The sequence below is a fragment of the Rhinolophus ferrumequinum genome, chromosome 13, assembly GCF_004115265.2.
Source record: "Rhinolophus ferrumequinum isolate MPI-CBG mRhiFer1 chromosome 13, mRhiFer1_v1.p, whole genome shotgun sequence".
In the NCBI taxonomy this organism is placed as follows: domain Eukaryota; kingdom Metazoa; phylum Chordata; class Mammalia; order Chiroptera; family Rhinolophidae; genus Rhinolophus; species Rhinolophus ferrumequinum.
The window spans coordinates 24,856,694-24,883,653 of NC_046296.1; the positions used below are offsets into that span (position 1 = coordinate 24,856,694).

Below are 26,960 nucleotides of genomic sequence, written 5' to 3' on the forward strand. Positions count from 1 at the left end.
GTGGCTCAGGTGGTTAGAGCTCCATGCTCCTAACTTCGAAGGCTGCCAGTTCGATTCCCACATGGGCCAGTGGGCTCTCAACCATAAGGTTGCTGGTTCGACTCCCACAAGGGCTGGTGGGCTGAGCCCCCTGCCACTAGCAACAGCAACTGGACCTGGAGCTGAGCTGCGCCCTCCACAACTAAGACTGAAAGGACAACAACTTGACTTGGAAAAAAGTCCTGGCACACTGCTCCCCAATAAAAAAAAAAAAAATTTTTTTTTACTTCAGAATAGCCTAAAAGAGGGAACCTACTATTTTTTTTTAAATGGAGAAATCTCTTCAATTAGGAAATAAAAATTATGTATTTTATTTAACAAATTTTAGAAATTGTGAAAATATTTGAATGAATATTTGAATATACATAAAAATACTATGCTTTTCTGGAATTTACAATTTATTGGAAAATCAAATTTCTTTGACATAAAGCATATACTTAATAAATGTTTGCCGAATTGATTATTTAAAAGTTAAGCTTCACCTACCTTGAGCATACAAAGTCAGAACTGCCTGGATAGCTACATACACACCAGAAAACTGGTAAGTTTCAAACATCACCTGAAAACGCAAAAGGAAAAAAATATATGTATTAGTATTTAGAAGTTAATATTATAAGTATTTATATGCTTTTCGCCCAAATAGAATCAAGACACCCAAGAGTCCTCCATTCTCTTTAGCTCTCCTTGCCTCTATTCGACTTCTGCTGTCAGAGCTCTAATTTGGGGACAGATTTCTGCATACATACCGAGTCCCCAAACATTTAAGTGCTACAAAGCAAAGATTTGAGTTTTTTAGTTAATGGCTAATGAGAAAGCTCTCTACATTTGAACAAGCCTTTCCTAACTGATGTCCCTTAAGGGAAATACCTTCTAATTCAAAGACAAACTATAGAAACTGCTTAACCACTGACCCTCCCTTCCCTCTCCCCCACTCTCTAGGCCAAGACTATAGCTCTACTTCCAGCAGTTTAAAAAAAAGAAAAAAAGTAGTAAAATAGTAGGGTAGGAAGACAAAAATAAATGCAGCAATTCCTGAGTGTTGGCAGATACAGAACTGCTTGGCTGCTGAGCCCGCCCTCCTGCCTTGAGCCAAGGATGCAGCTCCACTCTCAGCTGGAGGGAGGAGTTTCCTTGTGCCCTCTCTGGCGCCAACCAGGCTCATTCCCTATAGTCCAGGTCGCCTGGGAACCTCCTGCAGGATTTTTTCTGTCATCTATAGTGAGCATTCCTTGATTGGCAGGGCTGAGTACCACTGAGTATCTAGATATTTAGGAATTTTACAACTGACCACAATGAGAATTATAGAGAATTGAAATTTTATAACTCTGAAACATATTCATCAATTAGCAACTAAATACTGTAACTAGTATTCTAGTCCATCATCCATCCTTTATTCCCCTCCACAGGAATGAAAATGGAAGAGTGATGCTATATTTGCATTTATCAACTTGAAAGTCTGTCAGAACTTGCTCTTATTTATAAGACCATTCTAAGTATTTGTAATACTAAAACAACATTCTGGATGAAATTAAAGTAGGGCATGATTAGTTATAGCCAAATCTGCACTCACATATAAAACAGAGTATTAAAAGTAACTAAAGTGAGACCTCAGACTGCAGTGAGACCAATTCTCCTCATTTTTGCATGTTAAAAAATATGTGTCCTAGGCAAATAATGGAAGACACATTCAGGTATAATGTCATCTCCCTAACTTTTTATCTGAAAGAAAAGTTGGTTTTCATTCTGACATCATGTTGCTTTCCTAAGAAGGATTCTGTACGTAAGCATCTTTTAGTTTAACGTAAAAATGTCTTTAAACTCTGATTTTGTAATGTGTTGTTAAAAACAAACAGCAATTACAAATGACTACTTATCCATCATAAAATATTAGTGGTTATAAATAATTTACAAAGTGTAAAATAAAATTAAAATATGAACTAATACAATAAAGTCCATCTTTCACAGTTTTAGGGGTGACTAAGAAGGAAAAAGAAAGTAATAAAATATGAACCATAAGGAATGATGTGAATTCTGTACCGAAAATCATGATTTCAATTTTTAAAAAACATCTAATACAAAAATTGAGTTTTAATCTAGACTTTAAAAATATTGTTTAACAACAATCTCTTCTAAACCCCTTCCAAAATTTCCATCAACATCTAAACATAGTCATAGAATAAAATGAAATATTTACATTAAGTAGTAACTGGAAAGCTACTGAAGTACAGTTATTAAAAGTTTCTACCTAATATATGACAAAATGAAAGGCAACCTTGAAAAGTTATTTATCTAAACTATTAAGAATATAGACTTCTTGCTCTCAGTGACTGCTTACCTCATTAACTTTTTCAATCTCCTTTCCATAGCTCCTCCTATGTCCCAGGTCCTTAGCCTTCCCTTCTCACCACTGTCCACTCTCACGTCTTTGGTGAACGATATTATCTCCTGATGACTCCCAAGTTTACATCCCCAGCCTCAGACTTTTCTCCTGAACTTGATCATATGTACACATATAAAACTATCTACTTGACATTTTTGCTTGGATGTCTAATGAGGACCTGAATTCCTGATCCATGCCCCCATCCTGTTCTACTTATCTCGGTCTTTTCCCATCAACTTATGATGCTAACCCAATCCTCCAGTTGCTCAAGTCAAAATCTTTGGAGTCATTCCTGACTCACCCCTCTATTACCCATATCTAAATGCATCAGAAAATTCTTCAGAATAGATTCACAATCTGGCCACTTCTCATTACTTCCACTGTTATTCCACCCCTAATCATAACCATCATTTTCTTGCCCAGGTAGTTAAAAAAGTCTCCAAACTGGTCTCTCTTCCACCCCTGCATCCGTATGATCTACTCTCAACACAGCAGCCACAGAAACCTAAATCTGAGCATGTCCCTTCCTTGTAATAGCCCTTCATTTTACTCAAAGTTTAATTCCCTGTAAGAGCCTACAGGGCCCTAGATGACCTCGCCCGGTTGACTTCTCCGACCTCATTTCCTGCCGCTCTCCCTCACTGGCTTCCTTGCTGACTCTTTAATATGCCAGGCTAGCACTCATTTGAAGACCTTTACACTGCCTCCTCCCTTTGCCAGGAATGCTCTTCCCCCATATGTCTGAGCTAACTCCCCTGCTCTGTCTTTGTTTAACCATCACCTTCTCACAGAGGGCTACTGCCACACCCTACGTACAAGTGCAACCTCCCCTACTCCCCGTCCCCTTAACCTGTTCTTCATTTTTTCCTTTAGCGTATATTATGTTCTAACAAACCATTCAACTCATAAGTCACTTTTTTTTTGGCCTGTTTTTCCCTGCTAGAATATAAGCTCCATGGCAGCAGGATTTTGTTGCATTTACTGATATAGCCTACTTAGAAATAATGATTAGCATATAATTAGGTGCTCAGTAAACAGGATCTGGGAGAAAACAACAATCATTTGTATTCCCTTTATCTTTAACAACAATAAGATGAAAGAACAATTTCAGAAAGAAAAAAAAAAGCAGAAACACATATTCCACCTAAACACATCCCACCTGAAAACTTACCTCTACAATCTTCTCTCTGTTTTTGGTTGGGTTCATAGGAGGCTCTGTGAGTAAGATTTTACAATTTCTGGTATCTATGTTAAGTTTCTCTGGTCCAAATGTATAGTCCCACAGGTGTTTCATGTCATCCCAATTTCGTACTATGCCATTTTCCATAGGGTAGTTAACTTCTAACATTGAACGTAATTCACTCGCCTCATCACCAACCATAAGATCCTAGAAAATTATAATATCAAAGCTTTAGACCAGTCAAATTTTTGTACAAAATACCTTTAGAAAATTATATTCCCATATTTCAGAAAATTTGGGAATAATTAATTTTAATCTTTTTGGCACTTTCAGATAAAGGTCTTCATTCCACAAGTTTTAATAAATCTTTTCTTTTAAGAACACTGCCTCTTACAGAATTTAATCATGAATAATACATTTTTATGTACAGTGTGGTTTAAATCAATAAATTGACCTTACCTTTAATACATATGTTTCCAAAAGAAGAGCATTAGCACAAATAAACCCCACATTTTCATATTTTGGAGGGTTTGTATGAGGTTTCATCTGTTTCTTTTGCTCAAATGTTCAAAAAATAAGGCCTGTGATATGTGAAATAGCACATCAGGGGGAAAAAAACTTGTAGAAAAAGGCTCAATGCATGCAGCACATTTCTTTGTAGTAAATATCAAAATGATAATTTTAAGTATTATAAAGCATAATGAAAGGAGCAAAAACAAAAATGATTCTTTATGATAATGCATATATGAACCACATAACTTGTAAATTTCACAAACTTCTACCTACATATGTCTGAATTAGAACTGAAACTAAGTTTCTATATATGCCTCACCAAGATGAATGAAAATTTGTAGATACATAAAATTAAGACACAGGGAAAATTCTTTAAATTATCTCATGAGCAACATTTTTTTATCTTGAAGTGTAAGACTATGCTACTACACACGAAGCAGAATACTCACAAGTCTGGTCTCCAATGAGAGCATACTTAAGATGACCCACACTTGAAAAGTCAAATTATGTATACGGCTATTGTTTGTATAAGGCTAATGATGTACTAGAACTTAAACTTATTTTAGCAATCAGCTAGTCAAGATATTCAACAATCCTAACTTCTACATGTACTGATGAATTTAAAAAACTAACATCAGAAATAGCTACTATTTGCTACAATACCTTAAGTTTAAAACATGGGGAAATGAAAAGTAGAAAAAAATAACACAAGATGACTTAAAACAGAAGGTTATATATGAGTTTAAAACTTTCAATTTTTTAAAAAGATCAGATGTAAAACCAAAGTGAGGACTGTATTTAAAAAAAAGACTTCTGCAAAATCCACTGAAGCAACAAAAAGGGAAAACAAAGTTAAAGCAGATGCTAAAAATATTCTCTAAAACTTGCATTGCCAACTAATTTTATAAAGTTAGCGTAACCTAATACTCAAATTTCTTAATAAATATTAACTGTTCGGAATCATCTGATAGGAAAATGCAAAACTATCTTTGTGAACTCTAGCTAATGACATGCATATGTCGAATTATTTAGGGAGAAGTATACTAATACTTTGAAATACATCAAAAATAAGATAGACTGATGGATAGATGAATCGATATGATATATAAAATATTATAGCAAATATTAATGTCAATCTAGGTGATGGGTTTTACATTAAAATTCTTTCAACTTTGCTGTATATTCTAAACACTATTAATAAAATGTTGGGGGGGGGATATCTATACTTGCAAGTACATATACCGAGGGTGCCAAAAAAATGTATACAAGTGGACACTTTGGTCAACGTTGCTCAAGCAGTGGTTCACCATAATCAGAAGTGTCTGGACGCTGATGGTAACCACTTTGAGCACCTCTTGTAATCGCAGAAGTCAAACGTGACTTGTATTCATCTTTTGTTATTGGTGTATATTGAGTATTACAATTTTAATCCAGTTTTCCTTTCTTAAAATGTGTATACTTTTTTTGGCACCATCTGTATTACTTTTGGTCGTTAATAAATTAATTTAATACACAATTGTTACTTTCCTCTAGAATATATCTTTCTTTGCATTGTACAAGGTAATAGATTAATTAGATGGTTTATATAATTAATATACATTCACAACTATATTTCAACAAATTTCATCAGAATAATTATTTTTCATTCCATGCAAGAATATAGGCTTACATATGCCTGAACCAATAATGCCAACTAAAAATAAAAACTTCATGTATCTACTTCTAGGACATACAAACTATAAAGGACTAACTAAAAGAAATGTCTGGCACTGAGTAGCTTACCATCCCTCTGAACAAAGAGGACATTTACAATGGAAGAAAACAAGTATTAACTTACTGCGTTAGTGTAAAATTTGAGTAGCTCAACCTACCTATATTTATCCATATCTAAAATTTTAACTGAAAAAGTCCTAAAACATGTAATCTTCCCTAGAACATTTCAACTTCCAAAAACCCAAAATGCTAAGTACTTTATGTGGCTTGCCCTCATACCTCAGAACCAAGTTATAAGCGACCAGATCAAGCCTCAGACTTTTACCACCCACCTCACCACTGGTCCTCAAGCCTAAATCACCACCTATTACCTGGAAGAATGAAAAATTACAGTAACTGTTCTGAGATGCTGTTCAAAAGCATTTATATTTTATGAAAAGCAAGCAATATAGATTATATTTGTCAAGAATCATTTTGAACAATGTCACCTCAAATTGGAAAATAGAGCAAACATACTTTAAAACCATTAAATTCCTAGCAGGAAATTCCATAAAAAAAATTTGTTAAATTAAGCCTACACTGTTCTCTACAAGTACACTCTCTTCTTAAATCTCCCTAGGATTTTAAGACAAAGGCATGATTTTTTATTTAGGATAAACCTAGGAATTTCCACTTTTAAATGTTTTTGTTTATTCAAAAGAAAACTCCCAAGTTACTGTTACTACGTATTTATCACTAGAATTGCCTGATATTCATCTTTGTAAGCAAAGCTGCTTACAAATAATATTAAAAAGAAACGTGAAAATATCTACTATCAAAGCACTTAGATTATCACAGAAAAATAGCATAAAAGAATCAACAGTCTGGGATGCGCCCTGTAGGCTTCTAGTTCAAAAGAAAAAGGTGCCACACAATGGCATTTATTTAAGGGGAAAATCTATTGTTTATGGAAAAATCTTAAAAGACTTTCACCTTTTTCTTATTTACCCTAAGATAATATTGTAAAATCTGCTCTTCATTAAGGATAATAAGGTATAGGAAATTCTCCCGCCTCTTACTATCTATAGTTCATTTACATATTAAAATTGTATTTAGTTGATTAAAAACACATGATACGGTACTGAATACAAATATATATATACAGGCTATGATAGGAAATGTTCAATTTAACATTGGTCAATAAAGTGAATTTATCCAAATGTAACAACTTCACCCCAATTTTCTGGATCACACGTTTCCTCTATAAAGCCACTTGATTTCTAATATTATGCACACCACATTCCATTTTAATTATAACATTCTTCTACAAGAAACACAAGGAAAACAATTCAAAACTATGTTAGTAATCAGTTCTGGTTTGGTCCATTGTATGCAATCAGGAAAGTATAGAACTTAATTAGTTGTTACCAAATTGAAGCAATGAAAGAGGTTAAAAAAATCAAAGTACTTAAAATTAAAATATGGAATTACCCCCCTCCCCAGTACTAAAGGGACACAAAACAACAACTACGGTCCCACCAAGCAAAAGTGGAAAACAAACAGAGAGCATGTGTGTAACCTCACTTACCATCTTTTTGTTATTCTACTTCAACAGGTCAAGAAAGGTGAAGAGAGAGAAGGTAGAAGTAAGAGTCAGAAAAGGCCTAAATAAAATCCTTACTGAAATTTTTAAACATACAAGCAATAGAGACAAATTAGGTCGAGGTCAGATGCAGTACTACTACATTTTACTGAGTTAATAATTAGGGCCAAATTAACATGGACAGTTATTACTCCTGAATGAAAATTTACTCATTAAACAATGTAAATTTCTAGCTTTGTTTTTGCTTTTTTTTTTTTTAAGTCTACCACCACATTTTAGCTAACAAGACACAAAAAAGTATAAGTCAATCTCCTAGGCACAGGAATTCCAAAAAGTAAAGTTTCTTTACTCCTGAATGAAAATTTACTCATTAAACAATTTAAATTTCTAGCTTTGTTTTTGGATTTTTTTTAAGTCTACCACATTTTCGCTAACAAGACACACAAAAAAGTATCAGTGAATCTCCTAGGCACAGGAATTCCAAAAAGTCAAGTTTCTTTAATTCATTACTGAATTTAAGGACCTTAATTAAGGAAAATAAATGATAACAGGAAAGGTCTAGTTGGGTAAGCAGAGGGCAAGATAAAGGCTGTTTTTCCAAGTTCTAGCAGTAAAGTTCAATTTAACACCGGTCTCTTTTACTGTTTTCTACTGGAAGAATAATTTAACTTGAAAGACTTAAAAGACTGAACAGACTGAACAAAACCGAGCCAACAGAACACAGAATGACAAACCATACAAGCAATGCTATTGGGGAATGCCTTAGTAAAAACGTCTCATGAGTATATTGACTAGTTTCATTTCTATCACTTGGCCTTAAAAAGCAAGAAAGTGGGAGTTAAAAGATATGTAATTATTCGTGCCTATGTTGGAATAAAAATGGCTATATGTGATGTATCTTAATACCTCAAAAATTTTACTATCCATAAAGTATATAAAAAAGCCATTCTTTTTAAAAGCCTGATACTGACTAAAAGACTTCCAACTCCATTTAGAAAGTTTATCTTTTTTACTATTAACTCAATTTTAAGTTAAAGTTGATTTAAGATTGAATTTAATCAGAATGAAAGGAGTTCACAAAAAGAGAATAAGGAATCCCATACATTTTCCAAAAGAAAAGACCCTAGAGTAAAAACACCCATATTTAGTGTCCCATTTGATTGTTTGTAACATTACAAAACAGAGGCCAGAACAATTCACTATTTTAAGTGCTTGAAAAAATTAACACAGAACCCCAGTTTCAATTCGTATTTTTATTCATTGTGTAACTTAACTCTCTAATGCCAAGAGCAGAGAGCTACCAAGCAGCAAATCTCTACCGCCTATTACCATCTTCCTAGAGAGCTCAAACAAATGTCCCAAAGAGGTTCACCTTAACTCCTATTTCAAGCGACTCATAATCTTAACAGTTCACTGAAGCCTTGCCAAAGACTATCCAGATAGGACCAACAATGCTAGCTTGTTCACCAACAATTCAGTTAAGGAGCCCCTAAATTCTATCGCATTATGTATAACCTGATCCCTAGGCCACCAGAAGAATTTAAGTCAACTGGTAGCCACAGTCCTTTTGATTGTTCTGTTTCTTTATTCTTCTAAAATATCGTAACTGCCACTTGAGTTTTCAATCCTTTTAATAAATGGGAGAAAAACCTATCACACTTAATGTTGAGTTTCTCATGTTAAGTGTGGTGAAGAGGCGATGACAGCCTTCCCTCCTCTCTCTCTATGAATAAGGGAAACAATGCAAGGCCAAATAAAGACTTGTACGGCTTCCTCCTGCACATTATAGACATCAGTTATTACATCAGTGAAAAGAGGAAACAATGAGATTTATATCCTGTGATTTCCTGACTAGCTACATAAATAAGTGGGGGGGATCAGGCCATGAAAACATGGAGAAGTCTCAAGTCCCAAAGGAACACTAACATACATAATGACAAATATATGGAATTGAAAAACAAAAATGCCAGGCTAATTTCTTTTAAAAATTGTATTACGTAATAGGACTTGAAGTCACTAACACAGCATTCACATTCATGTAAAAATCTGATTAAGTATTTTACTCCATTCAGAGAGTAATGGCATCAAGCCATACTTAAACAAAGTCGATGAAATTAACTTCATTTTTTGTGCCTTTCTTCAGGTGTTGACATAAATTAAAAATACAAGAAATTCTGCCCTCCCCCTTGGCTTTTCATGGTATTATATTTTAAAACTACTTAATTCAAAGAACATGTCATAGATTTTGATCCTTCTTTATCAATAAATAAAATATTACCTTGATTTCAATGTTTCCCACTTTGGTGGTTGATCTGATAATAGGTCTTCCAACCAAAGCTGGGAAGATGTGTTCTGGAAAGTTAGAGCCCGCATAGCCACACTTCACAAACTGGAAGAGAATAGTAAAAGTGGGTTAGTGTCAAGGTATTTACCATATCCATTTAAAGTCAGCATCTGAGAAAAACCGTTTTGCTTTTATACACTATTTTAAACTCTTGGTGCTTTCAAATTACCCAAAGTAGTCATCCAATCTATCAAAGCTCCTTTCATTTCCTTCATGGCATTGACTACTACCGGAGTTAACTGCTCATTTAGTGCTAAGTCCCATTCACCCCCTCTCCCACCCGCTCCTCATGCCCACCCCTTACAAGGAAAGCCTCAGGAGAGCAGGGAGCTAAGCTGGGCAGTTTATGCTGGAGCCTGATGCCTCAAAGAGGTCCTGGCACAGTGGTCACACAAGAAGTATTTGAAGGGAATGGACAAATTCACTCAACAAATGCTAAGTATTTTTAAAAGAGAAATGTTAGAAAATGAACAGAACTAAAGCTTAATCCTAAAGCAGGCTTTCATTCATCTCTGACAATTCACTTAAGCAAACTCATTTTCCAAAATGGGAAAAATCAAGTGGTACCTGGACTAAACATTTATCAGGCCTTTTTAGCTATTTACAGTTTTATATTTAGATAAATGTATTTAGTGATACCAGGTAACACAATTTCATATTCAGAGCGTGTACTTCTCCAACGAGGACATATCACTGGCTCTGATAACACTCCAATTTTATGCACAAGAAACTGATACACTAAAAAATTTAACAACTACAGTAAAACCAAAAATAGAACCAAGGGTTTTTAAATTCTTATAACAATAATATAGTCTGTTTAGTCTTATTTTTAAGAGCAGACATAGCAAGAAAAAGGCAATTAAAAACTTCAAGGTGGGAGGAGGAAGCTATATAAGAAAGAAAAGTAACCAGAGTTATCACAGTCTTTACCCTCCCCCTATATTCAATGTAAGCCATACACTGTATAAGGATTTTTGTGTCTACTGATGAATCCCAAGTGCCCAGAGCATTGTCTGGCACATAATAAGTGCCTATTAGATAACTGATCTATAAATACTAAGTTTTGCTGTAGACTTCACAGTAAGATATCATTATTTTAATATAGAGAATATGTTTACTGCTGAGAATAAATGTATTGTTCCACAGCTCCAGGCACTATACAGTCTCTTAGGAGAATTAAGGAGTATCTGAATGTGACCTGTGACAGTAATAACACAAAAGTAGGCAGAAACTATTAACCTGCCCCTTGACAGAAAGCCACTATGTACAAGGAACTGTTTTGTTTGATGGTGGTAAAACTTAACAATCTTAAACTCACTGACTTTTGACTAACCTTCTAAAATAGAAAATTTTTATTTTGTTGATGAACCACATTTAATTATAAACAGCCTAGAACATTCTACTATCCAGAATTTAAAGACTATATAGCTTTTAAAATATTAGTCATGACTTAAGCAGATTAATGCTACTTTTATGAAAATAAAATCTGTCTGAAATTAGGAAGTTTCATATTCCCTATACCAGCTGAATTCCTATCCTCTCAGCTCATGTGTATAATTTAGAACTTACATAAAACATACTATTCAGATATGTTTTCTTCCAAACCCACAAAACCTAGTGCTGGTCAGTTTACCATTGAGGCATCAAGGCCAGGGTATTTTTCAGGTATAGCCAGCCATTTCTAAAACCATAACACAACTGTTACTGGATTACCTTTCAAGGCAGAAGTTAGTGTGATATGATACCACATGCAATAATAACCTACTTGCTCACACCTACCTCTCCATTTGAATAGTATTTGATAGGGAAGACCCAGAACCTACTTCCTGCCCTAAACAGAATTCAGCAGCGCTAGCCCATTCTTCCACAACATCTTCTCAAAAAATTTATCAATGTGACCCAGAAAGAGGTGGACAATTACCACAGAGGAAAAGAATATCTAGTATAATCAAATTAAAAGAAAAAAAAACACAAAAACCTCTCACACTTCTCTAAATCATAAACTCTCTTTTGTCCTTAAGACAAAAGCCAACTCACTTGATATGCACTGAAATGATACAGAAAGGTACAGAATCTCATTCCTACCCCAACCTTTCTGACTATTTCGACATAAATAAAATGTCAGGATCCCCAGCCTAACATCAGCATTAGTCATAATTTACACACATATTCCAAATATAGAAAGTAAATACCATGTGGATATGAAGTTCTTATGTTTACCTCAAAGTAATGAACAGATATGAATGGACACTGGATGGTTCGAAAGTGTTCATACTCCAGGCTACCAATGCTCACTTATGTGAGTATAAATGTTATCAAGGGAACTTATAGAATGAATGACTGAAAAAAGAATCGATACATTTGTAAGGGTCATTTTCAGCATATAATATGTAAACAAATGATTTAGAGAAATCATAATAGAAGTTGAAGGTGGGAGGAAGAGCCTGCCTGGGATGAGGCAGAAGTCAAGTCCTGGTACAGGGAGGAGGCTAGAAAGTTTGCTACGCCTCCCCTTTCATTCTGAGCCAGCCATTCAGAAACATGCAGCACGGCAAATCTGTGAACCATCACATTACTCAATGTTTTCTGATTATAATTGTTCAGATGGGTAATTCATATCTTAAAATTCTTGTTTAAGTATATTTTAAGGGACAAAATATTTACCAAGTACCTGAGGTAAGAAGACAAAAACTGAGACCCCCTCATAATTACAAAAACATTTGTAAACCTACTACTTCTGTGCTTTACAAAAAAGGGAAATTTGGCTTTTAATTCAAATTAAAGCTATCACTCACTTATTAATGAAATTATTTATTCTGCTAAAGTAGTAGTTTATTGGAAACATTTGCTGCCATAGTAATCTGGTGCTAACATTCCTACAGGGTGTCAGACATTCGGTCAAAATGGCAATAATTGCCCTATTTCACATTATTTCAAATGTGAAGCATTAATAGCTATAATAACAAGAATGTAATTAAAATAACCTATTTCTCAATAATATAAAAGTAATGGACAATCTGGCATTTCCTTTCTGGCAAAAGAAGTCAGTATTCAAAAAAATCTAAACCATGATGTGATAAAATACAAAGAAAATGTTTTCTCTTTGGTATATTTTAATCCTTGAAATTCCTCCCCCACTCCGATCATTTTAAGACATGGTGACTTGGTTCTCTCATGATGTGCAATAAGGCTGTGTTTAAGAAATAGATTTTACCATATATAGTTTCCTCTTCATAGCACTGTGGTTTAAACTGGTTCCCTTACTTCCCACTGAGTCATCAACTGGTGAGAACATGAACAGTAAGTATAATGTTCTCTCAAGCAACATGAAGAAAACGTCCATCTACATTTGCTCTAAAAGTACCTTTCCCCTCTCAAAAAGATAAACGGATTTATAAAGCTTCACTTGGGATTGTATATGTATTTTTCCTTTATTAATTTTATCTGAAGGTACTGATGCATTAATTTAATTGCATAGTGATTATTTTGATCTTACATCACCAAAATACTTATTCTATTTATTCCAAAACATTTTGCAGGGTAAAGCCAAGTTTGTTTTTGGTTTATTTCTGTTCCAAGTGCTCCTAAATTCAACTTATAAATTAGCATAAACTTGATAAAGCAGGCAATAATCATGAATTATAAATGAAAATATAATTATTCTAGCACTATAAGCTACGTTGTATCACTAGACTTTAAAAACTGTACCAGTCACACAGTAGGCAGTTGTCTTCACTGTAGTGGGTGCTCACTGCTGATGAAATCACCCAAGTTTGGTGACAAAACATACACCAGGGGCCTGGGCAAAACTCTTAAAAGGCACCTAAACCTAAGCAGATCTCCAGATTTTCACCTATCTGGCCATGTTCAGTGGCTCTATTGTAGGTCGTAGGTTTGACTGGTTATGAGGATGAAACAAATAAATTATTGGAATCGGATGCATTTTCCTCCTCTAGGCTGCCTGAACGAGACTCTGGTCTAGTTGGGGGCTAGTGAGGAAGAGGAGCAGGACCAACATCTAGCACGTGATCATAAAAACTCACCTACTCTTCAACTTAAGGCCTGTCAGAGGAGTTAAAAGAAAAAAATCATCAACTTCTCAAATTGCTTATAATTTTAACCTAAAACGTGTAAGAGGCAAGCTGCTTTAGGGTAACAACTATTCCCATAAATTTTTAGAAATTAAATTTGAATATCTTGTTTAATATTTAATTGTAATCATACCTTTACAATTAAATATTGTAAAGGTATGATTAAATGAAATCAGATACCTCAATAAAATCAAGACTATGAAACAAAATATAGAATCTAAGTGGTTCCTAATTCTCTAAATTTTCAGAAATATCACAGCATTCCATATTATATCAGTGTTTCTTCATTTGAAGTCAATCATGTCTATACAAAATCCAAATATAATTTTAAAAAAAGAAATTAACACCAAATATATAAAATTTTGTTTGAACTAAATACACTTTTCATATTTATTCCATAGCAACTGATCTTTTGTCTTAAGGAACAAGATTCTTAAATTATAGATTGGAATAAGACCAATAATATACAATCAGCTTCCTAACATAGCTAAGTTGATGAAATAATAACATAAAAATGAGCTTAAGGTTAACATTCCTATTCTAACAGTATCACAAAACTCATTACAAAAATAGGGTTCATTACCCTTCGAAAAGGAGGAATCCATTAAAATATAGTTGGCTCAGATTTCTAAAAAGAATATCAGGCATATTCACAAAACAAAATGTTTTAAATTCAATTTTCAAATCTTTAAATTTACTTAGAGGTCAATTTGAGACTAATATCTTTTAAAAAGCACCTTTAATTGAATTTTAACTGTAAAAGTAATAACTGTTTATAGTTTCTTTAGTTTCAAGATAGTTTAACAATACATGTTTTGTTAAAAAACAAAAACCATTTTTCCAATAGTTTGGAAGAGTCATGAAGTCTTCATCTTCCCCCACTCCGTTATCCCTAGTCTCACAGATTACCACTATGCACATTTCTCACGTATCCCCCCAAAACTTACACATACAGGTTTGTGGACATATAAACATATTTATAGAGTTTATATGAAGAACACACACATAAATAGGATCATTTTTTAAACTTAACAATAAACTTAGATATGTTTCCATAGCAGTAAATGGGCCTCTTTTTTTTTTAATTTAAGTACTCCATTTTGTAAGGATGTCCCATTATATGATAACACTCATTACTCAAGTCCATTTGGGATAAACTAGTATAATTATTGCTTGTAAAAGTCTGTAACAAATTCAATCAGGGGAAGTATTATGGCAGTGAATATTAGCTCTCTCCCCCACAACACAGTTTCCAAAGTGTTTTAAAAGTTCAAGTAAAATCTATTTTAATTCATATATCACATTTATGAAAGGGAAAGAAAAGTCACAAATATGCAACTACAAAACGGTTAGGTATCACTGTAATAATATACGAGAAAATGATCACTATGGAACTCATCTAAAATAAGTAACAAAACTGATTAACTTCCCTCAAGGCCAATCAGTAGAATTAACATTTGGGCCTTGACGGGTCCTAGATGTCCCAAGATCATTCAATGTAACATGCTGGTCTCCGCGGGGCTGCACCTGGGCCAAAATCCCGGCATGCAGAACAAAAACTAAATGATGAGCAGTCGACCTGGCCTCTCTTTTCTTCAAAAAAAAAAAAAAAAAAAAAAAACACTCAAAACTGCCAAAGGGCTGAGGCTTGCACTGACAGCACTTCCCTTTTTTTCTTTAAACCCGTTTCCTGCCTCCCGTTCAGTATCTATACAGGAAGAGGAAGGCCTCTGGGTCTTTCCCCTTTTTATACACCGGCAATCCTGGGGAACGGAGCCCTTCTCGAACATACAAACTTAGTCTTTTACCCCTCCGACCCTTTAGCCAGATTGCCCCAGCAAGAAAGCGGAGCCCGTCCCCGCCGAGCAGCGGGCGAGATCCCCATCCAGTGCCGGCCTCGCCCGCCGCCCTAACCCGGAGGGCTGATGGGGATGGCAGGCTGGGGGAGACCAGGCCGGACCCTGCCGCTCGCTCCCCACGCCCGCGGAGGCGGAAAAGGGCTGCACCGAGCCCCTTGGCCCCGGTGGCCCGAAGGCCCAGGGGTGCAGCCCCCGGCGCCGAGGGCCCGCGCGTCCCCCGCACATCCCCACCCCGACCTATGGCCACCGCGGCTTCTTGCCCGCCGCTTACCCCCGTGCCGTTGTCGCACACCACCACCTTCCTGCCCTGGCTGTCCATCGTCCGCCCGGAAGAGAGCCGCCGCTGCTGCCGCCGCACAACCTACAGCCGCCGCCTACAGCCTCCGCCGCCCGGCCTTTTCCTCTTCCTCCTCCTCCCTCTTCTCAGCCCCTCCTTGGGCTCTGTTCTCTTCCCCAACCGGAAGTCGCCACCCGGCCCCGCCCCGCCCACGGCCTGCGCGACACAGGCGGGTAAGGGAGAGGAGACGGAGATTGGCAGCGGTGAGCCCAAATAAGAAGCGGAGGAGCTCCAAGTCCTGGCTCGCAGCTCCGGCTCCGGCTCCGGCTCCGGCCCCGCCCTCACGGTTGCTGCCTACTCGGGTGATGCTCTCTGCGTATGGTTTCCGGCGTTTAACGCAGCCGAGCTGGTGGGTGCTGCAGCTTTTTTCCAGAGTCGTCGCAGGAGTTGAGGACACTCTTACCTGGCTGCAGAAAGCGCAGGCAGGACAACGGGTCTGTCGCGAGATGGCAGTGGAATGTGGCGAAGAAGGCAGCCCGGAACGGGAGCAAACCTGGAGGTCCTTGCCAATCCCACTTATTGAAAATGGCTCTGTGTGCTCTCGATTCTAGGCCTTTTCAGCTGACAGAGCTGGAATGGATACACACACGTATTTGACATCATGCGGTCATAGATACTTCTAATTCCAGCCCAATCCTTCTTGGCTCAAATTGCCCTTAAATAAGAGTGGGTGCCTACATTTCCAGCCTCATCACACACCACCTACCCCTTCTCTCAGCACCATGTTGCTTTACACTTCTTCAGAATACATACCTACTTGAACCCAGAACCTTGGCTTTAAAATAAACCCCCGTTTCAAATCTGACCCTACCACTCAAGAGTTTTGTGATCTGGGCATCCCCTTATCTGTGCCTGCGGATAATATGGTTGTTGTGAGGATAAAATTATGTGTGTGGAGTAAGCATCCATTCAGTGGTAACTTTTGTCAACCAAACTCGCAAAAAGTCAGGAGACTTTGGCTATAAATGACAAAAAGTTGCTCAAGGTCTTAGGGTTTGCAAACTGAAAACACAACTAACTAGTTAATACCCAGAGTGTTCCAAAGGAGAAAGAAAAGGTGAGTTCTTACAGTAAAAAGTACATTCTTGAGAACAATCAGTCATGCATATTTAGCCTCTGGGTTGGTCTAGGATGATAATCTTCCACGTGTCTGGTGGTCTGGATAATGGAGCATTCTTTCCTGAGTTGTTCAGATGGTTATCTGTGGCAGTAATGTACATCCAGGCATTGACACACAACTGAGAAATTTAAAAGTTTAAGTCCTCAGGCTAGTTAAAGCAAGAATAGAAGCATTTCCTCATGCCTCAGATTACTTGATTCTCGTAATTTAGCAGCTTGACCATCATGACTCCATTTTATTTCTTCACTTTATTCCTCACTATGTTTCATACTTTCAAACATGTAGTTCTATCTTTAATGCCCCTATCTTTTTTCATTTTAATCAATGGGGAGACATCTACTCATGCTCTACGACCCAGTTGTCACATCTCTGAAGATTTTGCTGATAACCCTTAAGATGCTTTTTACTCCCTTTATTTACTATTACTTTACCATGGATATATGAATAACATTATTGTGTTTATTGCACTCAACAAATATTTATTGGATAGATGACATTAAAATTCATCTAAAAAAAATGCCATCGTTTTTCAGAGGTAAGAACTAAAACTGTGCTTTCCAAATGGCTGTACATGACTAGAATAAAACTTGGATCAAGAACCCCCCTCCCATCCAGTATTACAATACTAGGCTGCCTCTCAGTTTTAACTTTGTTCTTTCAAACCTTTATAAAGGCATAAAATGCTTTCTTCAAATTTAACTTTATATGGGATCCCAAAATATAAAATAGATCAAAGTACAGCTGCCATAGCTATAGTTGGAAGTTTGAAGGTTAGGATGGGTAGGAGAGGAGGCCTCAGGGGAATATGTCTTCCCTACACCAGTTTCATTGCGGTACCTCACCCTGCTGAACAGTGCATTAAGTTCATAAATTATACGTCTGACTTTTGTGGCCCCAGTGCCTAGCACTGTGCAGTTTTCCTGGGAGTACATTTAGTTGGTCTCAGCAAATTGAACTCATGCATTTCTATATATTTTTACTTTCTCTCTTTATGAAATTAAATGCATTACTAATTTTTACTTTTTAATAAATGGCTTCTGTTGTTTTCTTCTGACTATAAAAGCAATATACGCAGATGATAGAAAATATCAACAAACTACAGTAATGAAAATGTAGCAAAACTTTTGATTATGCAAATTTAGGTGTAATACTATTGGTGACTGTCTCTGACCTTCTAGACCAAGTGCATTCTGGTCATGTCACTTTCCTCAAAATAATGTGATCCCACATTTTAAGCGATTGAATTTTTTTTTTTTTTTGAGGAGGGCTTCATTTCTAGCCTTCTGTTCAGATTTTATGTAAACTATTCCACACAAAAATATTGCTAGGCAAATATTGCCATTTTACACATGAGAATATGGGGGCTTTAAAAAATTAAGTCTGGAATGAGAGACGTCATCAAAATGGCGGCATGAGGTGAGCCTCTATAAATCTCCCCTGGAATTTACAACTAATCGAACAACTATTACTCCACAAAGGACTCCCTGCATAGCAGACAGGCAGGACGAAGAGGCCCACTACTGAATTCACCTAAGGGTGGGCGAATCTCATGAGCTGGGGAGGAGAAAAGGGAGAAGTGTGGAGATGGAGCTGGATGGGCACAGGACGCAGACCTAACTCAGTCTTCCAAGCTCGCTGCATCCTGGAACTGCCGCGGCTGCGGGAGAGGGAAGAACTCGGACTGCTAGGGCTCTGCTTATGGCCCACAGGGCTGAGGGGGCAGCATATAACATGGCTGAACCCAATGCTCACGGCAGAGACCTCGGAGCAAAGACTGAGGGAAGAAGGCTGAAAACGGTGGCTTAAGCCCTCACTGCCGAGCAGAGAACAGAAGCCTTAGGCACTAAGACTAGCCGCCCCCCTCCCTACCCTTCCAAAGTTCACCCTGCCCCCACCTGCCCAATGCTAGAAGCGGTATAGTAGCAATGTCAGATCAAAAGAACAGAATAGTACCTGAAATCTATGTAATTTTACTAACAGTTGTCACCCCCATAAATTAAAAAAAAAAAAAAGAACAGAATATTTGCTGTTCTGAGAACTGTGGACCGCAGAAACAGATTCGCAGCCCAACTAGTTCCGGCAAAGGGGAGGGAGCAGTGGAAGCAGGACCGGCTGTGTGGTGTTCGCCGCCATTCTCTGGGCCACCTCTCACAACTCACCCCGCCCCTGAACGCACCTATCTGGGCAGATGCCTGCAGGAGTAAACAGAACTGCTGAAACATACGGGCTCTGAATCTGGTGCAAGAAGAGCTTTGGAACTTCAAAAGTTCTCCGCATACCCACACGGACACTGTGCCCTGTGACCCAGGCGAACTATTAACAGAGGAGAAGCCCATCTCCCAGGGAATCCCCCCATTGTGTGAGAAGCTGGAATAGTGCAGAGAAAACATAGCACTACCATGTGAGAGAGAAAAAAAGGCTGCAGTTGGAGAGAAAATAAAATTCTATCAACTAGTACTGGAAAACAAAAGAAAGACCTCGTCCTATCAACCTGTTGCAGAAGCCACTCCTGTACATGTCTAGGAAGAGAAATAATAAATCAATAATTGTCATGAATAACCAAGGTAACAAGACAGCTCAGAAAGAAAGTCGAAAGTCTCCAGAAAAGGAACTTAAAGATATGGAAATATGTGATTTAAATGACAGAGAATTCAAGATTGCAGTTCTGAAAAAACTCAACGAGATGCAAGAAAACACAGAAAGGTAGTTTAATGAACTCAGAAACACAATCAAAGAACAACATGAGTATTTTATGAAAGATATTGAAATTTTAAAAAAGGACCAAACAGAATTTCTGGAGATTAAGAACTCAATAGAAGAAATTAAGAATGAAATAGCCAGCTTAGGTAGTATAGTTGACCAGATGGAGGAAAGAATCAGTGACATCGAAGATAGAAACCTGGAAATTACACAGATGGAAGAAGAGACTTGAGACTTAAAAGAAATGAAAGAACTCTACAAGAACTTTCTGACTCCATTAGAAAGAGCAATATAAGAATAATGGGCATACCAGAAGGAGAAGAAAGAGAGAAGGGAACAGAGAATATATTCAAACAAATTGTCAATGAGAACTTGCCAAACTTGTGGACAGAACTGGATCCTCGAATCCAAGAAGCAAATAGAACACCTAATTACCTCAATCCCAACAGGCCTTCTCCAAGGCACATTATATGGAAGCTGTCTAAAATCAAGGACAAAGAAAGAATCCTCAAGGAAGCCAGGGAAAAGAAGACGGTAACCTACAAAGGAAAGTCCATTAGATTATCATCAGATTTTTCAGCAGGAACGCTACAAGCCAGGAGTGAGTGGAACCAAATATTCAAACTATTGAAAGAGAGAAATTATGAGCCAAGAATAATATGCCCAGCAAAGATATCCTTTAGATATGAAGGAGGAATAAAGACCTTTCCAGAAATACAGAAGCTGAGGGAATTTTCTAATACACGACCTGCACTACAAGAAATACTAAAGGAGGCTATTCGACCACCATCAACAGGGACAATTTGTGGCAACCAAAACATAAAAAGAGGGAGAGTAAAGACCTGAACCGGAATATGGGAATGGAGAAAGTAAGTGTGCTGAAGAAAATGGTATACTCTAAATATCAAACTTTCTTTTACATAAACTTAAGGGTAACCACTCAAAAAAAATCCAGAACTGAAATATATACTGTAATAAAAGAAGAAACAGAGGGAAACATCATAGAATACCACCACACAGAAATAACAGACAACAGCAAAAAGGCAAAGAAACAATGGAGACACAGCCTTACCAGAAAACTAAAGATAGAATGACAGGAAATCCTCACATATCAATAATCACCCTAAATGTAAATGGACTGAACTCACCAATAAAAAGGCACAGAGTAGCAGATTGGATCAAAAAATTAAACCCAACCATATGCTGTCTCCAAGAGACACATCTCAGCTACAAGGACAAGCATAGACTCAAAGTGAAAGGGTGGAAATTGACACTCCAAGCAAATAGTATCCAGAGAAAATCAGGTGTAGCGATACTGATATCAGATGAAACAGACTTCAGGGTGAAAAAGGTAACAAGAGGCAAAGATGGACATTTCATAATGGTAAAGGGGACTATACAACAAGAAGACATAACAGTCATCAATATTTATGCCCCCAATCAGGGAGCACCAAAATATACCAAGCAACTACTAACAGAACTAAAGGGAGAAATTGACAAAAACACAATTATACTAGGGGACTTAAATACATCATTGACAGCTATGGATGGATCATCCAACCAGAAAATAAATAACGAAATAGCAGTCCTAAATGACACATTAGATGAAATGGACATAATTGACATATATAGAATACTTCATCTTAAAACATCAGACTATACATTTTTTTTCTAGTGTACATGGAACATTCTCAAGGATAGACCATATATTGGGGCATAAAATCAGTCTCAGCAAATTAAAGAAGATTGAAATCATACCAAGCATATTCTCTGATCACAAGGCTTTGAAATTGGATATCAACTGCAAAAAGAAAGCAGGAAAAAACACAAATACATGGAGATTAAACAACGTACTTTTAAAGTACGACTGGGTCAAAGAAGAAATTAGAGGAGAGATCAAAAGATACATAGAAACAAATGACAATGAAAATACATCCTACCAAAATTTTTGGGATGCAGTGAAAGCAGTTTTAAGAGGGAAATTTATATCATTATAGGTCTATCTCAAGAAACAAGAAACATCCCAAATAAATAACCTCATGTTACACCTTAAAGAACTAGAAAAAGAAGAACAAATGAAACCCAAGGTCAGCAGAAGAAAGGAAATAACAAAAATAAGAGCAGAACTAAATGAAATACAGAACAAAAAGACAATAGAAAAAATTAATGTGACAAAGAGCTGGTTCTTTGAAAAGATTAACAAAATTGACAAACCCTTGGCTAGACTCACTAAGATAAAAAGAGAGAAGACACTAATTAACCAAATCAGAAATGAAAAAGGGGAAGTTATCACGGACACCACAGAAATACAAAGGATCATCCAAGAATACTATGAAGGACTATATGCAACAAAATTCAATTACCTAGAAGAAATGGACAAGTTCTTAGAAACATATAGCCTTCCTAGGCTGAACCATGAAAAACTGGAAAATCTAAACAGACCGATCACCAGTAACAAAATTGAATCAGTCATCCAAAACCTTCCCAAAAGCAAAAGTCCTGGATCAGATGGCTTCACTAGTGAATTCTACCAAACCTTCAAAGAGGATCTAATACCAATCTTGCTCAAACTCTTCCAAAAAATTAAAGAAAAGACAGTACTCCCTAACTCATTTTATAAGGCCAACATTACCCTGATACCAAAACCTGGTAAGGACAACACAAAAAAAGAAACTACAGACCAATATCTCTGATGAATACAGATGCAAAAATCCTAAACAAAATTCTAGCAAATTGAATACAACAATGCATTAAAAAGATTATTCATCACGACCAAGTGGCGTTCATCCCCGGGGCACAAGGATGATTCAACATCCACAAATCCATCAATGTGATACATCACATAAACAAAATAAAGGACAAAAATTATATGATTATATCAATTGATGCAGAAAAAGCATTTGACAAGATATAACATCCATTTATGATTAAAACTCTTAATAAAATAAGTATAGAAGGAAAATACCTTAACAAAATAAAGGCCATATAAGACAAACCCTCAGCTAATCTAAAGGCCATATATGACAAACCCTCAGCTAATCTCATAATTAATGGTGAAAAACTGAAGCCCTTTGCTCTACGTTCAGGAACACGACAGGGCTGTCCCCTATCACCTCTGCTTTTCAACAGAATGTTGGAAGTCCTTGCCAGAGCAATCAGGCAAGAAAAAGAAATAAAAGGCATCCAAATTGGGAATGAAGAAGTTAAATTCACTCTTTGCAGATGACATGATGCTATATATAGAAAACCCTAAAGACTCCACCAAAAAGCTATTAGAAACAATCAACAAATACAGTAAAGTTGCTGGCTACAAAATCAATGTACAAAAGTCCATTGCATTCCTATATACTAACAATGAAATCTCAGAAAAATAAATACAAAAAAACAATTCCTTTTGCAATTGCAGCAAAAAGAATAAAATACCTAGGAATAAACTTAACCAAGGATGTGAAAGACCTATATGCTGAAAACTATAAGACATTTTTAAAAGAAATTGAAGAAGACACAAAGAAATGGAAAGACATTCCATGTTCATGGATTGGAAGAATCAACATAGTTAAAATGCCCATATTACCCAAAGCAATATACAGATTGAATGCAATCCCCATCAAAATCCCAATGGCATTTTTTAAAGAAATAGAACAAAAAAATCATCAGATTTGTTTGGAACCACAAAAGACCCCAAATAGCCATAGCAATCTTAAGAAAAAAGAACAATACTGGCGGTATCACAATCCCTGACTTTAGCTTATACTACAGGTCTACAATAATCAAAACAGCGTCGTATTGGCAGAAAAACAGACACATAGACCAATGGAATAGAATTGAGAACCCAGAAATAAAACCACATAAATATGGACAGATAATTTTTGACAAAGAAGCAAAAAACATACAATGGAGAAAAGACAGCCTCTTCAATAAATGGTGCTGGGAGAATTGGATAGCCACGTGCAAAAGAATGAAACTGGACTGCTATCTGTCACCATGTACCAAAATTAAATCAAAATGGATCAAAGACTTAAGCATAAGACCTGACACAATAAACTGCATAGAAGGAAACAGAGGTACAAAACTTATGGACTTGGGTTCAAAGAGCATTTTATGAATTTGACTCCAAAGACAAGGGAAGTAAAAGCTAAAATAAACAAATGGGACTATATGAAACTTAAAAGCTTCTGCACAGCAAAAGAAACCATCGACAAAATAAAGAGGCAACCAACTGAATGGGAGAAGAGTTTTACAAACAGTGCCTCCAATAAGGGGTTAATATCCAAAATATACAAGGAACTCATGAAACTCAACAACAAAAGAACAAACAACCCAATTGAAAAATGGGCAGACGACCTGAAGAGACATTTCTCCAAAGAGGACATACAAATGTCAAATAGACATATGAAAAAATGCTCAACATCACTAATCATCAGAGAAATGCAAATAAAAACCTCAATGAGATATCACCTCACCCCAGTCAGAATGGTTATCATCAACAAGACAAATAGTAACAAGTGTTGGAGAGGCTGTGGAGAAAAAGGAACCCTCATACACTGTTGGTGGGAATGCAGACTGATGCAGCCGTTATGGAAGGCAATGTGGAGGTTCCTGAAAAAATTACGAATAGAATCACCATATGACCCAGCAATCCCTCTCCTGGGTATCTACCCAAGAAATATGAAAACATTTATACATATTGTTTTTTATACATAAAGACACGTGTGCTCCAATGTTCATTGCAGCTTTGTTTACAGTGGCCAAGACATGGAAACAACCAAAATGTCCTTCGATAGATGAATGCATAAAGAAGTTGTGGTATACATACACTATGGAATACTATTCGGCGGTAAGAACAGATGATGTAGGAACATTTGTTACAACATGGATGGATCTTGAGAGCATAATGCTAAGCGAAATAAGTCAGACAGAAAACGTGGAGAACCATATGATTTCACTGATATGTGGTATATAAACCAAAAACAACAAAAGAACAAGACAAACAAATGAGAAACAAAAACTCATAGACACAGACAATAGTTTAGGGGTTACCAGAGGGTAAGGGGGGGGTGGGGCGTGGGAGATGAGGGTAAAGGGATCAAATATATGGTGATGGAAGGAGAACTGACTCTGGGTGGTGAACACACAATAGGATTTATAGCTGATGTAATACAGAATTATACACCTAAAATCTATGTAATTTTACTAACAATTGTCACCCCAATAAAAAAATTAAGTCTAAAAAAAAATTCTTAGATCTAGCAAGGTCATAAGATATAAGATCTACATAAGAAATCAGTATAACTATATATGCCATCAGTGAAAAATCTGAAAATGAAATTAGGAAAACAATTGCATTCACAAGAGCCTTAGAAAATCTGAATACATTAATAAAGTAATTGAAGATCTATATACTGAAAACTACAAAACATTGCTGAGAGAAATCAAAGAAGATCTAGGTAAATAAACATACCATAATCATTGATTGAATACTCATTGTTAAGATGATCATACTCTCCAAATTGATCTATGTATTCAGTGTAATCTCTATCAAAATCCCAGCAGGTTTAAATTGACAAGTTTGATCCTAAAACTTATATGGAAATGCAAAAGAACCAGAATAGCCAAAACAATTTTGAAAAAGAAAAGTAAAGGGGTGGGCCTTTACCACCTGATTTCAAAACTTATTATAAAGCTATACTAATGACGACAGTGTGGTATTGGCATCGGGATAGATAAACATACAGATCAATGAAACAGAATAGGTAGAGCAGAAATAAATGCTTAGATTTATGGTCAATTGATCTTTTTTTTTTAACCTTGAGTTGGATTTTCTCTCCTTGTCTATTTTCTTTACATACTAGAAATTACATTCTTAAGGATGTATACTCCTTTAGGCAAAGATGATAAGAGAAAGATTCAATACTTTGAGTGTGAACATATAATTGAGAAGTATTTACCGCTACCGTTTAAAAATAACTGTTACCATTTAAATTATTTGGGGGGAAGTTAGTTTTACATTAATAAAAAAAAATTGTGGTTTCAAGTTCATTGTTAGTAAATATATTAACTTTCTGGATCAAAATGGAGAGCCTTTCAAGATAAGGAGCTGTGCAGTCACCTAGTCAGGATAGCAGGAATCCGGGGTCAAGGCTGTTTCCACCATTATGGTCTTACCACCATTCAAAAGAGCACTTTCATAGCACTCATTTGTGTAGCACTTGTTTCTGTCACAAAGGTAGCAGGTCTCATTGTCTTTATCACAGATATTTCTCTGAGTGACAGTAACTACTTGATTATCCAGGTCCACTTCTGTAGGATCACATTTTTTACAGAGGTTAGACAAATGGTACACAAATTTGGTTCTCAATGGTAAGGTGGGATCAGAGATATTCTCTCTGTTGTTTAGAGGAATATTAATTCTGATGTTTCTCTCCAATGCCTTGACTAGGCTCTTCTACAGAAGGGATGATCCTAGAAGTAATGTGGACAGGTGTACATTTGTTGTCAACAAGAACAGTCCTTTCATCTTCATCTTGGGCTGTCACAAGAATAGGCTTAACAAAAATAGCCAGGACTCCCCAGAAAAGCAAATGGTTCTTCATCTTGACTTTACTCTTTTGAAAACTGGAGCTCTGAGTTTCCCCAGGCCGCGGACTCCCACCCAGCCCGGCCTCTCCAACTCTCCCAGGGCCAGGTGCTCATCCTCACCCTGGTCAATTGATTTTCAACATATGTGCTAAAACAATTCAATGAAAAAAGGGTAATCTTTTTAACAAATAGTGCTAGGACAATTGGCTATCCACGTGGGGGGTGAGGGAGAATGGTGAAGAACTTTGACCCTAACCTCACACCATACACAAAAATTAATTCAAATGTATCATAGACTTACATATAAAAGAGCTGAAACTCTGTAAACTCTGGAAGAACACATGAGAAAAATCTTTTGACATTAAGTTAAGCCAAGATTACTTACATATGACGCTGTAATCCTGATCCATAAGAGAAAAAGTCAATAAATTGGACTCAATAGAAATTTAAAACTTTTAGTTCATGTATTTAGAAAACAAAAAGACAAACCATAGACTAGGAGAAAACATTTGCAAGTCACATA

General features: G+C 36.5%; 1 protein-coding gene and 1 pseudogene across 2 annotated transcripts in view; both read right to left on the bottom strand.

Annotated features, from left to right (window-relative positions):
* The window catches only part of ACTR2 (actin related protein 2), a 31,304-nt gene extending 15,149 nt beyond the window's left edge, over nucleotides 1–16,155 (bottom strand). The window contains exons 1-5 of one of the 2 annotated variants that reach the window (XM_033124854.1): nucleotides 15,973–16,155; nucleotides 9,686–9,796; nucleotides 7,393–7,407; nucleotides 3,591–3,806; nucleotides 526–598 (exon numbers count right to left, since the gene is read on the bottom strand). In XM_033124854.1, coding sequence (XP_032980745.1) covers nucleotides 526–598; nucleotides 3,591–3,806; nucleotides 7,393–7,407; nucleotides 9,686–9,796; nucleotides 15,973–16,020 — 463 coding nt within the window. In that variant the 5' untranslated portion in view covers nucleotides 16,021–16,155. The remainder of the gene's footprint in view (nucleotides 1–525; nucleotides 599–3,590; nucleotides 3,807–7,392; nucleotides 7,408–9,685; nucleotides 9,797–15,972) is intronic. The other variant, XM_033124855.1, reaches the window with a different exon arrangement.
* A 9,812-nt stretch (nucleotides 16,156–25,967) lies between these two features.
* On the bottom strand, nucleotides 25,968–26,451 carry LOC117032642 (immunoglobulin J chain-like; annotated as a pseudogene).
* Between the last annotated feature and the right edge of the window lie 509 nt (nucleotides 26,452–26,960).